The sequence below is a fragment of the Pinus tabuliformis genome, chromosome J (genome assembly GCF_031772625.1).
Source record: "Pinus tabuliformis cultivar Carrire ecotype Pingquan chromosome J, CPIR1, whole genome shotgun sequence".
NCBI classification, from domain to species: domain Eukaryota; kingdom Viridiplantae; phylum Streptophyta; class Pinopsida; order Pinales; family Pinaceae; genus Pinus; species Pinus tabuliformis.
The window spans coordinates 100,185,048-100,200,791 of record NC_142295.1 but is presented as its reverse complement, the minus strand read 5'-3'; the positions used below and the strand labels follow the sequence as shown (position 1 = coordinate 100,200,791).

The 15,744-nt window shown below is 31.9% G+C and overlaps 1 protein-coding gene across 1 annotated transcript; it reads left to right on the top strand.

Annotated features, from left to right (window-relative positions):
- The first annotated feature begins 726 nt into the window (after positions 1-726).
- LOC149225708 (putative xyloglucan endotransglucosylase/hydrolase protein 32) lies at positions 727-3,155 on the top strand. Its single transcript, XM_089377285.1, has 4 exons — positions 727-1,125; positions 1,308-1,408; positions 2,022-2,242; positions 2,328-3,155. Exons 1-4 carry the CDS (start codon positions 867-869, stop codon positions 2,731-2,733), a joined length of 987 nt encoding a protein of 328 aa, XP_089233411.1. The 5' UTR covers positions 727-866; the 3' UTR covers positions 2,734-3,155.
- The last annotated feature ends 12,589 nt before the right edge of the window (positions 3,156-15,744 follow it).

Here is a 15,744-nt window from a genome sequence, read left to right as displayed (position 1 = left end):
AAATTTACAAAGCATCAAATTGTTCACCTTGATTTAGCCTTGACCCCAAATTAGCCATGTGATCAATCTTGGAGTTGTTTGATCACTTTGATTTGAGAACATGGAAAGTCAGACATTTCTTCTTGGGGATAGACTGATACAACTGATAATATCTACTTGAAAATGTAACTTAACTTTGTATAGGAGAGACCCTGAATGCAAATGGTGGATTATTTTGAAGAAATCACTAAAAACAACCACCTCCTGAATTCTCTGATTCACAATTTGCCTCAAACCCTGATATAAGGAATATGTTTTAGCAACATTGTTGAAAGTATGACCTAAACTCCAAACATACCTATATTCTTCTTAATTCTCAAGACAAAAAATTCTCAATCCTGTTATTGCCACTCTTTAAGTTTAAATTTTTAATATCCAATTTATTAAATATTTTTAAAAAAATGAATTTTTATTTTCTTAATTCCCATTTTTCTTTTTCTTTTATTACAGTAATTCTAATCATTTCAAACGCTTCACTTCCCCAAATAAAAAAACTTAGTTACATTTACATATTTATTGAATTAAGTATACAAATATATTCTGTAACATTGAAAAGTATCTTTCTTTTCACATGTTTCATCATGTTATTTTTTGTGTTTTGATCACGAATTCAATCTCCATAATGACTTGAGTCAAATTTCAAAACTATAAGGATTGATTGTGTTCAGGGGTATGAACTGTACCAAGGCATTGTAGATTGCACAATTTTCTTTTATTGATGTGACCTTTCTCTTCCTTTCTCTTCTATTTATTTACAGTTTGCCATACGTAGTAACACACTGCTTCAGTACCTTCATTCTTCCAAGCTTGTGAGCTGTATTTCCACCATGGGCACATCCTCACAGTATAGTAGCTCAGCCTTTCTGCAACCTAGATCCTGTATGAATATTATAGCTGTTCTCATATTATTCACTCTTCTAAATTCCATTATCCCTGTACATGGAGAGTCTGAGAAGCACATTCCTGTGACCTCCAAGTTCCAGACCATAAACTTTTATAATGGCTATTCTAATCTCTGGGGTCCTCAGCATCAGCAAGTGTCAGAGGATGAGTCCTCTACCACAATTTGGCTTGACAGTTCTTCAGGTTAATTTTGTTTGGTTTATCCTTGGGTAGAATAACTAATTTTTGTATGAAATGTGATGCAGTCTAAAGAGTGTTTGTCTCCCTAACTTTAGATGCCAGCCACGGTTCTGGATTCTCCTTAACTCATCAGTTAGCTCTGGTATTCTTCCTAATCCAGGAGATCTGCTGTTGAATAATTTCAGGTAGTGGATTCAAGTCTTTGGAGGCCTATAAGTCCGGATTCTTCAGTGCTGCTATTAAGCTACAGGCAGGTTATACAGCTGGAGTCATCGCAGCACTCTATGTAAGTTGCATCTCAGCGTTAAATTATCTTTTCCTGGAACTTGGTTTGTTCACGAGGATTGCTAACGTCATTCAAGTTGCATAAGGAAAATGGAGCTGCATTTTAGAAACATGGTGGCTGATGCATATTACATAAATCTTCGGTCTCAAATAATAACTTGGAGGTTCATGGTGTTTCTGTATCCTGAATGAAGATTTAAGTGGGTTTGTTGTTAGAGATGGTTTTGTTTCAGAGTTTTTATCATTATCATTTTATAATTTTAATTTTAAGATCACGAGCCAATCTAAACACTAAATTGGTGTATAAGTTTATTATCGAGGGTGAAGCTAAACAAGGGTGAAGCTAAACACCAAATTGATTTTGATGTGTTATCTATATAATGTGTGAAAGATGAACCTGTGATGAGACTGTGCTAGTCTCTTATGTGTAGTTATGAAAGGTACTTATCAGATATGGGGTAGCGTCTTATATGTATATATATATCAAGGTACATCTGAGAGATGGGTTTATGTCAGTAGATCATATGTATACCAAGGAGAGGCTGGTCTAGCTGTGTGTGAGCTGCTATGTTTGTACATTGATCACATGCAAGTATTTCTGTGTGCCTTTGCAGCTCTCCAATAACCAGGAGTACCCAGGTCACCATGACGAAATAGACATTGAGTTCCTGGGGACAATACCAGGAAAACCCTACACCTTACAGACCAATGTTTACATAAATGGAACAGGGGATAGGCAGGTTCTCACAGGCAGGGAGTTGAAGTTTCATCTCTGGTTTGACCCAACTGAAGACTTCCATAACTACAGCCTTCTCTGGACTCCAAGTTATATCATGTAAGCCTGATTCCTGTGTAAAATTCTATGTAGTTTTTGGTTGCATTGCAGCTCTGATCCAACTCACCATGTTGATCTATGGCAGCTTCTATGTAGATGATATTGCTATCCGAAAGTACCCAAGAAGAATTTCATCTACTTATCCATTGAGGCCACTTTGGGTATATGGATCAATATGGGATGCTTCCTCTTGGGCTACTGAAAATGGCAAATACAGAGCAGATTACAGATATCAGCCATTTGTTGCTAAGTTCTCTAAGTTCATTCTCAGTGGCTGCCCTGTTTCAGACTCCACGTGCTCAGCCACATTCTCCAATTCTCTCATTTCAACTGGAACAGGAGGCCTAACGAGCCAAGAGAGATCGAGGATGAAGTCGATTCAGAGAAACAATTTGGTTTACAACTACTGCAAGGACCGAGAACGCTATCCCACTCGCCTGCCTGAGTGTGGGAAACGCTATGCTCCCAGCTTAATTAATGGGAATGATTAAACACATAATCACCACTTGATTATCAAGATGGTTCCCTAGATATAAATTTGTGAGAGACTAGAGTTTGAATCTTGAAAACCAGTCTCTGTTTATTTATGGCCATCTATAATATAGGTCATTGAAGAGTGCTTCTGTATGGGTGTGTAAGGAAATTTTCCATTGCAACTGGTGAAATAAATTTGCAGCTCATGGAGTGCAGATGCCCAAAGCTTCATAGGAGTTGGGTTGAAATAGTTGATTTCCTTATTGTTGGTAATTGCTTGGAGGGCTATGTAAAACTTGTCTGGTGATGTGTTCAGTGCATGAAATCATGGCCCTTGTCACAGCCAGATTTATATACCAACTTCTCAGATTTAAATAAAAATGAATGCTTTATGTCCAGAAGATTCTCTAAATACAGATCTAAGTATGGTTTAAACCCAGATTTGTCATTTGCAGAGACAGATATGGCACCCAAAAGCAGGGCTGCTTCCTGTGTTTTTACTGGCATTATATGATTCATGATCTTTAATACTGTATTGAGTATTTTAATCCCAATTTCAACTTTGCGGTGGACTATTTGAGGTGTGAGAATTGGGGTAAAAAGATCTGTCACGAATGTTGTAAGTGGACTTGTGACAGATTTAGTTAAATACGAGAAATGCTCTTTAACTAAACTAATCGACTTTTAGCTTTAGAGTAGTTAAATAAATCACTCACTCAGTGTTGATTTCTGAAAATCATATCTAATCTGCCGGTAAAGAAATGACAAAATCTATTGATTCCCTGCTGCATATGTTGCAGCAAAATCAAATTTCAATCGATGGAAGATTATATTCACGGAAAGCAAGGAGTGATGTGAAAGGGATATTGACATTTTTGCTTCTGCACAAGTCACGCTCTCAATTGGTAATTCCCCGTGCTGTTCCAACGTCAGCAGAACCCCTTTCCTTACACACCGCTCATTCCCATTCAGGGATGGAATTAAGGGTGACAATAACCAGCATGGCCCATAAAAGGCAGGGAATTTGACTTGTAAAATTGAATGTTAGGTCTGAAAATAATCAGTTTGCTAATGGGTTATAAATGCAAGGCAGTATATGTTTATTGTTAGATTTTGGCAAGCCAGTGACTTAATGGTTAGCATACACAGTTTCATGTTTTTATAACTCATGAACAAACTAATTATTTATTACTTAATATTATAAAATGATATTTCTATCAAATATAATTAAAAACAATTCTCATCTGTCAACATTATATGTTAAAATACTCACATAGATGGTCAAACTTAATAAATACTTCAAATTTGAAATTCCTCCTACTCTTTTTTTCTTCAGAGAGAAAAATCTTCATAGATTCAATATAAAGAACATAAGATATGGCAAGGGACAGACACCTTGCATGCATATGAATGCAAATGGATCAAAATTTGACAGTCATAGGATCCTCAAAGAGATCAGAACTAAAATTCAGAAGCTGTACAATAAGGCGTCAAAAGCAAGATCAGCTGCTATCATAGTCATATATAACAAAAGGGGCCTATATGCAAAACAGGTAAACAGATAATGAAAGAGAAGGATCATATTCCCGGGATGAAGAAGAACTGAATGAGAAATTCCTCCTACCCTACCCACATTCATGCATATATCCAGCATTATCAGAATCCCTACCCTTTACAAAATTCTTTCTCACTTCTGGATTTGAATTGCCATTTTAAATTGTAAAAGAAAATTCATAGATAGGAAATAATAAAATAAAAGTGTAACATATTAATTTTATTTATTTGTGAATTTTAACTTGTTATTTTTTTTAAAAAATTATTTAAATATTAAACCTAATTTTTTTATTATATAAAAATTATAAAATATTAAAAATAAATATAGAATATAAAAATTTATAAATAATTAATAATAATAAATTATATATTTATTTTTACTATTTTATATTAATATTATCCTCTCAAATATTTGAAAAAAGGAAAAAGTTTACCTCATTTAACAAGTTTCCCTAAGTAATTTAATTAACCAAGAATTTATTTTTGATAAAGGATGATGACGTTTCTATTAATTATATATTTCACATTTTTAAATTGATATTGTCCTACCCAAATTTAAATTGATATTGTCCTACCCAAATTTTTGGAAGGAAAGACTTATATTTCACTTTTTAATATTGATATCATCCTACGAAATATTTGAAAGGAAAGAATAAAAGAGGAATTTAACAAGAGCAATGTTCATATATTAGTCTCCGTTAAAATCTTTTTTATATTCATTTGTCTTGTATAAAATATTTAAAATTTTAATTTTTTTTATTATAACCTAGTTTTAATATAGTTATTTAATTTATTTTATTAATAATAATAATTTAATTGCTGGGTTGGTAGGAGGTGAGAGAAGTAATTTTTTACTTTAATGATCAAAAGAGAGATACAATTTGTTAGTGGTTTGGGTATTACGACAAATAATTAAGCAAAATATTTAGCTCTCTGGAAATCACTATAGAGAAAGGAATTTGATGATTAATGGTATTTGGAGATTGAATATTGGTAATCAAACAAGTTCAGAAAACCAAGGAAACTTGAAGTAACGTGACACACAACATTTTGCCAAAGATCTCTAGGCAATTTGAGGAGGTAAAAATCTTTCATAAATTTTGTCATTTGAATACAGAGGCAAATGCGTTAGCCAAAAGGATCCATGTTGGAACAAGGCGTTATGGAGACGAATTATCTCCAAATCTATCATACCTTGTTGCCATGATTTGTACAAAGGCTATTGATAAAAAGAAAGAGCACCTTGGTTGACAAAATGGTGATCTTAGTCATTGGAAAATTAGTTGGAATATCCATAATCAATGTCATTTATTTCACTTGAAACCAATCTCGCACCAACACCAAGGTAGATCTGATCGGCAGCAAAAGGTTAATGGGAAAAAGGTGTTGGAGTACGCAAGCCTTTATGACACTTTCCCAAGGCTTTTACATGAAATCAAGAGGAGAGACATCTGGCAGTTGATTGGGTTATGTAGAGAGCAAGAGGGGTGACTTCAAATAAATATGCATAGTGTCTCGAGGAGGTACCCAAGACTCGGACATTCTAAAATAAATGTGATAATCCTTTGCAATGAGTGTGCATTAATGGAAATTGTTGGAGAGGATTGCAACCTTGGTTCCATGGATTGGGCTACCCCTGCATTGATTACCTCTAGTTTGTGATGTCTTTTCATGAGAGGAGATTTGTCTATTTATTCTTCTTCAGAAGGTCTATTTATTCTTCTTAAGAAGTTGTGCAGTTATCACTCTTGTCTTACAGTTGTGATACAAGCTCGCACCTTGCAATCAGCATATCAGGGGCATTGTTTTATAGGTTGGGCTCAATGGAAACATCAGACCGAAAATACCTTGAACAAGCTCTTACCCGGATGAATAAATTAATCGATAAGTTGATGGAAGCAGTAGTGTACCTATTGGAGCTCATGAATTGGCGAAGCAATTTGGAAGATAAAGAAAGGGTAGTGCAATTGGTACTTTTCGACAAGATGAGTTTCTTCAAACGAAATTCGAAAAACTTCAGGCAGTAATGGAGGCGGAGGCAGTAGTATTAAACATCAAAATGGGTAGATTGGAAGTCGTTCTCAGTCAAGGATTGAAGAACAACTAGGTGGATATGGAGACTAGTGCAGTCCAACCAAGGAAAAGGAGTCGAGGTGCAGTTGATCGAGTCTTGGAGGTGCTAGAACAAGTTGCAGATCTAAACAAAGCAGACCCGAAAACTAGGCCATCAAGCTCAAGTCACTTCTTTAGACTTACTTGATGTATTACAAGTAGGTTATGTTATTACCTATGTATTTCGCAGAGTCTATGGTAGATATTAGTTGTTGTATGTAGCCGGAAGAACTTCTAGGTGTAGAGAAATACTCTTTTGGATGGGAATGATCAGTGAAACTTCTAAATTTAATGGTACTAGCATAGAAACTAGTTTTTTTTAATATAAAAATCCATAGCCATTCAATTGAAAAAAATAAAAAATAATAATAATAATAATCCAATTTTAAGGTCCTCGTTAAGTAAGACACTAAATTGGTATATGAAATCATCCTTGTTTGAGGGACAAGGGACAAATCAATGTGATTGCTAAAGTCAACAAAGGCATATATACTTTACCCTTCTTTGGATTTTAACATGTGATCTCTTAGGAGGAAACATATACTATTGACCATTAAATATATTTTAGGAAAAATAAAAAATAAAAAATGGAAAAAATCTTTATAATGTTTGTAAAGTCATGTTTTATGGAGTTTTATGGGTTTGTTTCTTCATTTGCTACTTGAGGTTTCTTTCTTTGCATTGTATGCAAGAAAGGTATGGGGAATTTCCTCTATCCAACAACTTCACAAGACAACTTGCTTCAAATCCAATGAAGGTTAGAAATTTTTGTTGAACTCATTATTACCTTTTGGAGAAGGATTATAGATCAACAAAGAAGTAATGACAAAGACAAGTAGTGTGCTTATTGAGGAATTATTGCTAGTTTTACCATATTGGTTTAATCTATGGCATTTTCCATGATTTGTGAATTCCATATCAAATTTTCTCAAAGTGAAGTTTACTTAGAGATATGTGGCTATAAAAGAGTCTCTTTGCAATGTAATTCTTTACATGATGATCCTTGGAAGGATGGAGAGGACTAAAGGTCTCTTTTTCTTCTTCATATCTAGGTGTTTCCCTAGCACACTTATTTCTCTTGTTTCATTAAGGGATAAAGGAGGTCCAATAAAAGGATAATGTATTTGTTATGTGGGTCTACTCCTACCACTCTAGTGTTCCCTCCTCCTCCTTGGGTTTATGGGCATTTATTCCAGTGATTTTATTGATGACAAAGGGGTTCAAGGGTGAAACAATACAGACTGTTAGTTTGACGTCAACTCTTGCTCATCATCCCCACTTTCCCAAGTAAATTTTTTAATTGAAGGTAGAGAATTGAATTCGACACTTCAATTTTTTCCAAGTTTTTAATTTTGGGTCCCTTCCTTTGTTTTTTCTATGCTTTTATTGGACCATAGCTCTATTTATATCATTACAAGTTGAAAAAATCAAAATAAGTAAACTCTGCATCATGGTTCCAACAATGGAGTAGGTGGCATATTTAACGTTTGTTGGGTATTGGGGTAAGTGTTGATGCTTCTAGAGGCTTCCATTCATTCAAACACTCTCTCAAGAACCTTGAGTAGTTTGATGATGTTGTCATTTCTAGAAACTCTACGTATCAATGGGAACTTGAGGGTATTTTCTTGAGGAATATATGGGGCATTAGTGCATTTTTATGGACATTCTTTTCTCATTCAATAGCACAATATGTCATTTCTCTCCTCTTTGTAGAAATGAAACTGTACTAGAGGAAAATGGCATTGGGAAAATCTGATCGCTATTTTTAGAAGATTTAAAATGTTTAGTCTTAAATACTAGATATTATTTATCATTTGAATTCATTACATTATGTGGATTTGAGGGAAAAAAAGCATTGATTGTTTAGTTTTATTTTACTTACAATTGGATATACTAGTGTTAAATCATGAAGTACTATATGCATATACTTATCAATTCACTTGGATCTTCTATGGGTTCTTACAATGTCAGTTTCATTATTGCCATCCTTCTAAAGGAGACACAAGAGTTGTATTACTTCAAATATATGAGATACATTGAGATTGATTTTCAAACTAATTTGGGTGTCAATGATTTGGGATGCCATATTAATGGCTTCCTTTCAATAGTAGCCCCCATTCATCGTGTGCATGAAGAACCTATCACTAGAAGAGTAGCAACGTTATAACAACTACTAACATTATAATGGAAGTTGTTCTAAGATCTCCCAATCTATGAAAGAAGGTGACCTCATTTATTTTCTTTTGCCAAGGCCTGGAAATGACATTGCTTTAAAAACATGGATATTATCAACACTCTAATATAAATTAGTCTTTAATGACTTATTTTCATGTTGGATGATGTTGGGTGTTGTTATTGATTTGACTTATTATTTGTCTAATATAGAATTGGGATTTGTATGTAAATATTTGATATCAGCTAACTTAAGCCTGGGCGAGTAAAGCTAAGGAGATAAGACTATCTCTTAATCTATCCACGAAGGATCTCCTTTCTTTCAATAATGACTCATATGCAAAGACACAATTGTTGAATTGAGCTCCATTCATTAAGGTAGAGTCAACTAACAAGGAGGGTCCATGTGTCATTTCTTAGTTCATGAACCATTCATTAGGGTTTTAGTTCCAACCAAACAATATGTTTGATTTCATTTATGTAGAGTTATGGCTTACTTATTCTTATCTCTCTAATTTTCTAACTTTATGAACTTATCTCTGTGGGTAATTACTAAAATGATATGTTTTTAGTACATTATAGCTTGTACTAGGTAGCAAATCTTTGTCATTTCCAAATTATTTGGACACATGTTAAGATGGATAGTTAAATAATATTTTGAGGGAAGGACATGTATAAATGTATTTGTCCATAAAGCTAATAAACTAGAAAATTAGCTAAGTACGTAAGATTGTAAATAGAAGGCACATTTTATTTGGAATTTGCTAGTGTATTTTTCCTACTATACAATATGGATAAGTGAAGTATGTTATTGGGATAGGTAAACTAGAATTTTATGGGATTCATCTAGATGTAATGAAATCCCAACATGAAAAGGGATTTGCTATGGAATGCTAATATTAATTGTCTATGTTGGCTATGCATTACAATAACAAACCTATCTTGTCTATGTTGGCTACGCATTACAATAACAAACCTATCTTGGGATATTTTGTCTTTATTGTTTTACCTTTGAAAGTGTAAATTAAATCTACCATTGTGTGTCCTTATTGTAAAACAATCATATAGGTTTTATGATCAAGGTACATGGAATTTAATAGAACCATTATTAGATACCTAATACTTACATTTTTCAAATTTTTATATTTTTCTTAAAATATCTTTTAAGTTTTTTAGGTTTTTTTAATCAAATTATCCAATTGATAGGTGGATAAAACATCTTTAACAAGTGTTGCAGGGTAGTCAAGTCCCTCCCACACAAGTTATAAATTATGTTTTTAGAAAAGTTGCATAAAAAAGTATAACCTACATGGGTCAATGCTAAAAATATGCTTAGAGAAAAGTTGCATAAAACACCAAGAGACACTTACACCATCATGATTATATATTAGACACAAAGAAGCAAATGAATCCTTTGAGGTAGTTATTAATGACTTCCATTGGTCATCCATCTAAGGGTGATAAGAAAATATCATAGTCATTATGGTCCTACAACTTGAAGAGTTCTTTGCATAATTTCTTGTGAACTTTGGATCTTTGTTGCTCATGATCTCTTTAGGAGTCCATGTGAATCCTTCACGAATAATTTTATAGTTTGGTTAGCTTTAATATTGTATTATATATTGCAAAATGGGAATCTTTAAGGAGACCGTTGTCAACTCATACTAGTATTCCATCCCTACAATCATATTTAGAAATCCTTGTTATGAAATCCATTGAAATATACTCCCACCATTACATAAGAATGGATAAGTGTTGAAGTGGTCCCAGTGATCTGGTAATCACACCTTTCTTTCTTTTTTATAGGATTCAAATCTACAATAGTATTTGGAACATCATTCTTAAGAATTTCCTAGGAGGAATTCTTGACCTCATGATACATTGTAAGGAATCTCAAATGTATGACTAATGAGGTGACATGGGATTTTTTTTGACATGAGTAACTTGATTATTTAGATTGAGGTAAAAGATAAGTCATATATTATTAGTAACTTAAGATGTCATCCCTCCAAGTAAAGTGGAAAAAATTATTCTAGCATGTTTGTATTTAATCTATATGCTCCTAGAAAAATTATCTTCTTGCCACTCCCTCCTTGCTTGCTCTATCTATGATAGAAGTAGAGGAAATGGAGCATAAGCTTACTTCCTCCCTTGCTCATTTTGATAGGGCTATGCAATCATGTTGTATTTTCCCATTTTGTGAATAATTTGCAAGCCTTGAATGTGCATCTTGGCAACCTAATTCTATTGCTCTTCTAAGGAAACCCTCTACTTCATAACATGCTTTAAGTTATCATGTTTAGTATGACTTTAAATTTCTTCTACATTTGGTATTAATGCCATTATTTTCAATTACATATAAGATGGATAACATATATTTTTCTTGTGTGGATTTGACCAATCTTTATAGGCTTTTGTTCTTACATCATTGAATCTATTATATGACGCCTTTCCCAAAAAAACTCATAATATGTTATGAACATATTATTGAAATATGGGATGGGAAGGAATGATGTGGTCATTGCTGCTTCCTTCAAGATGAAAAATGCTTTGGTTGCCTCTACTGACCAAATGAAGGAACTCTTCTTAAAGAGTGTGGTCAAAGGTGTTGCAATACATACATAATCCTTGACAAATTACCTTTTCTAGTAGCATTTCAAGTCGGAGAATTATTCAAGGCCTTTTAGATGTTTCTAGGAACGGGTCACTCAATGATGACCCAAATATTTTGCAAGCCAACCATGGCTACATCTTTAATTATTAATAACCAAGCTACCTAACTAGTCTTTAACAAATGCATGTTTGTAATTTGTGTGTATCATCTTATTATTTCCTAGAATTTGAAGCTCCTTGTCTACATGACTAAGGTGGTACTCCCACCTTCTAATATGCATGAGAATATCATCTCATAAGACCCATGTAAACTTTCAAAGGAGCCTAAAATAATTATTCATGAAGCTTTGTAACATGGGATGAGTAACTGTTAGCTCAAAGGGAATGACTAGAAACTCAAAATGACCTTCATAACTTTGGATCAAGGTGTCTCTAATAGTTTTCTCTTCTCTTATCCTAATTTGATGAGATATTGGCATGAGATCAAACATGGGAAGAACATAACTATATTTAACTCATCTAAACGCTCACCAATGACTAGAAAAGGGTACCTTTCCTTGATGGTGATTTTATTAATTTCTTAGAATGAATGAATAACAACCATGAGTCATCATTCTTTCTTGCTAAGATCACTAAGGATGAGAATGGGCTCTCACTTGTTCTAATGACTCTTATAAATGTATAGGTCTCTATATGGCCCTAAATATTAGGAGGGGTATTCCTTATAATCAACCTAATAGTTTTCTCATCATCATTGGTTGGAGGGACTCCATGTGGGAAATGTTCAAAAACTAGACTATGGAAATGCAAAATAGGCTAAAGTTCCAATTTGATGTCACTTCACTTCAAATCATGTGGAATATGTGAATAACTATGCCACTTAGGCCCCTTTTTAGAATATTTTCCATTTTATAGGAGATAATGAATTGATTAGAATGATATATAAATCTCTAGAGCGAATATTTTGTCACATCCATAAAACACTTCTCAAGTTCATGGTAATGGTCATCATCTTGTCCTTATTTCCCTTGATATTATGTGGAATATGTGAATAACTACCCCACCTAGTCCCCTTTTTAGAATATTTTATCTTTTATATAAGATAATGAGTTGACTAGAATGAGATATAAACCTCTAGAGTGGATCTTTTGTCACTTCCATAAAACACTTCTCAAGTTCATGGAAACAATCATCTTGTTCTTATTTCCCTTCAAATTGATTGGAATGTGTGAATAGCTATCCCACTTGGGCCCCTTTTTATAATATTTTCCCTTTTTGGGGAGATAATGAGTTGATTAAAATGAGACATAAACCTTTAAAGTGGATATTTTGTCACTTCCATAAAACACTTCTCATGAAGTTCATGGCAATAGTGCCCAACTTTTTAATCCATTCAACTATGAAAAGAGATTTCCACTCCTCCAAGTGGAATATCATACATAGGGGCCAACATTTGGTAGTCCACCACCACACTTAACTTAGTGGCTTGTCATTTTCCCCTACAAGATTGGTAATCACCATCTATAAGTTTTTGAAATGATAAGCAAAAGAGTTTACTTATTTTTATTATTATCTTTATAATACTAAAATTGTATATGTTTCCTTAATAATTAAGACAATAAACTTTTTACTTGGTATTAAACCTTATACCTTTAATTGATGTATTTCAATATATTTTTCATTTGTAAATTGACTTGTTGTATAAACATATATTCTAGAACTCACATATCAACGTATATAATGTGAGTTTGACTTCATAATCATGTGTTTCTACCTACAATTTCTTAGACAAAAGAAACCATATCAAAATTTGTGTTATACTCAAAATCACAAGAAAAACATGGATAAAAGTAATCAGATCAAAACCTATATTATCTTCAAAATCACAAAAATCCTTTACGAACCTCACACAATCAATCAAATATATATGTAAATCCATTATCTTCTATAAATAATTCCTTATTCTACTTTGCCTCCCGAGCCATGAAGCCAAGACAGTGGCTAATGATGAGAAGCCCATAGATTAGAAAGCCATGGCAAAACTTTATGATATCAAACTTAATTAGGAGTCACAAGAATGTATCACATATTGTTCTTCATTTTCATAGAGAATTAAATCTGATAAAAGTGAATAATATGAAAACAACCACAACATTCATGCATTTCATGTATGAGATCGGTGGCAGAAAGGTTGATTTATATTGAGACACCCTGTCCACTGTGGAAAGATGCATCACAAGCTTAGAAGAGTGCATAGTAACCAAAGCAGTGTATTATTGAGCATGGCACGCAGTAAATTTGAAAAAGAGTAGGGGAAAGGATCCATCAAAAGAAGAGTCTAAGAAGAGTCTATCTTAGCTCAAATTGGTTTTCAAATTTCACTTAAGCACTATAAAATATGTAATATAACATTTTATTTAATTTAAAATATGTAATATAATATTTTATTTATGTTTAAATAGGGTTTGAAATTTAATAATTTTTTAATTATCATAAACTTAAAAATTAAAATGATATTAAAAATGTAAAGTTAAAATGATATTTATTAAAGGAGAAGAATATATTTTAAATTTATTTATTTTAAAATGATATAAAATTTAGATATTTTGGAAATAATTTTTTTTTTTTATAAGTCGGATTTAACTAAAAAATATTATAATATTTATATAAAATATTTATTTTGAAAATATTTTTTATTATATAATTATTTTTATATAAAAATAATTTTATGTTATAGTATGTATGTTTTTACAAGCGGTAACATATTGTTATTGAGAACTTCTGGAATCTGTGTGCATTGTTTGAAGAGAACAATGTTTAAGGTGAACACTTCATTCATCTTGAGAGACAAGAAGCAAATTGATACTTGAGAAATATAATCAACACACCAAAAATAATAAGATGTTTTCTTTAAAAATTATAATAAATCAATTAAATAAAAAACAAATAACTACATATATAGATAACAATGTTTTAAAAAAATAAATTAACTTAAATTTATAATCAAACATCAAATGGGCCAAATTTTCCAATATGTATTTTTTTAATCATATAATATGAATAGATTAAAACAATTTTTAAAAAAGTACATAAAGAAATTTAATCTTTCTAAATATTTAATAAATTTAAACTTATATTAATATTATTAGACTATTTTTATTTAATAGATATTAAAGAAAATGTACATTCAAGAGCTTTTATTAATAATAAAAAGTTAATTATGAGAGTTGTTATTATTGATTGTACAAGTTTTAATGGCAAAGGGAAGAAAATTGTAATATAATGTATAGTAATATTGATATTAAATTTTGTTGATATTGTATTATCCTACTCCTATTGTTTTGGGATGGAAGATGGATCCTCATTCTAATTCAAAATGTGACAATTAATAATGATCATGCTAAATAATCCAAACATATATTTTACTAAATTTTAATATATAAATCTTGAAAGCGTGATTAATTATAATATTAAATTAAAATTAATTCATAGTATTTTAATGTTTAAATTTCTTTATTTTTCACGAGTTATTATATTAAAAGTCAGTAAGTTAAATCTCAATTTAGATACATCATTTACCTAAGCAAGTTGAAATTAGTGGACGCTATAGGAATGGAGTATGTATCAATGATCATCATTTTGACAATGAAGTTTTTGAACAAAATGTCACAATATCTACAATATTCTACTTGTACATTTTCCAACGCTAACCTAATAAAAATCAAAATTTACAAACCATCAAAATGTTCACATTGATTTAGCCTTGACCACAAATTAGCCATGACATGATATGTTCTTGGAGTTGTTTGATCTCTTTGATTTGAGAACATGGAGACATTTCTTCTTGGGGATAGACTTATACAACTGATAGTATCTACTTGAAAATGTAACTTAACTTTGTATACGAGAGACCCTGAATACAAATGGTAGATTATTTTGAAGGAATCACTAAAAACAATCGCTTCTTGAATTCTCGGATTCACAATTTACCTCAAACTCTAATATAAAGGATAGGTTTTAGCAACATTGTTAGAAATATGACCTAAACTCCAAACATACTTATGTTCTTCTTAATTCTCAAGACAAAAATTTCTCAATCTCCTTACTACCACTCTTTTAAATTTAAATTTTTAATATACAATTTTTTTTTTGAGTTTTTATTTTATTGATTCACATTTTTCGTTCGGTAATTCTAATCCTCTCGAAGCCTTCACTTCCCCACATAAAATTATAAAATATAAAAAAAATACATTTAATATTTATTATTATTTTTTAAAAGTATACAAATATATTCTGTAACATTGAAAAAGTATCTCTCATTTCACATGTTTCATCATATTATGTTTTGTGTTTTGATCACGAATTCAATCTCCATAATGACTTGAGTCAAATTTCAAAACTAGAAGGATTGATTGTGTTCAGGGGTATGAACTGTACCAAGGCATTGTAGATTGCACAATTTTCTTTTATTATGTGACCCTTCTCTTCCTTTCTCTTCTATTTATTTACAGTTTGCCATACGTAGTAACACACTGCTTCAGTACCTTCACTCTTCCAAGCTTGTGAGCTGTTTTCCA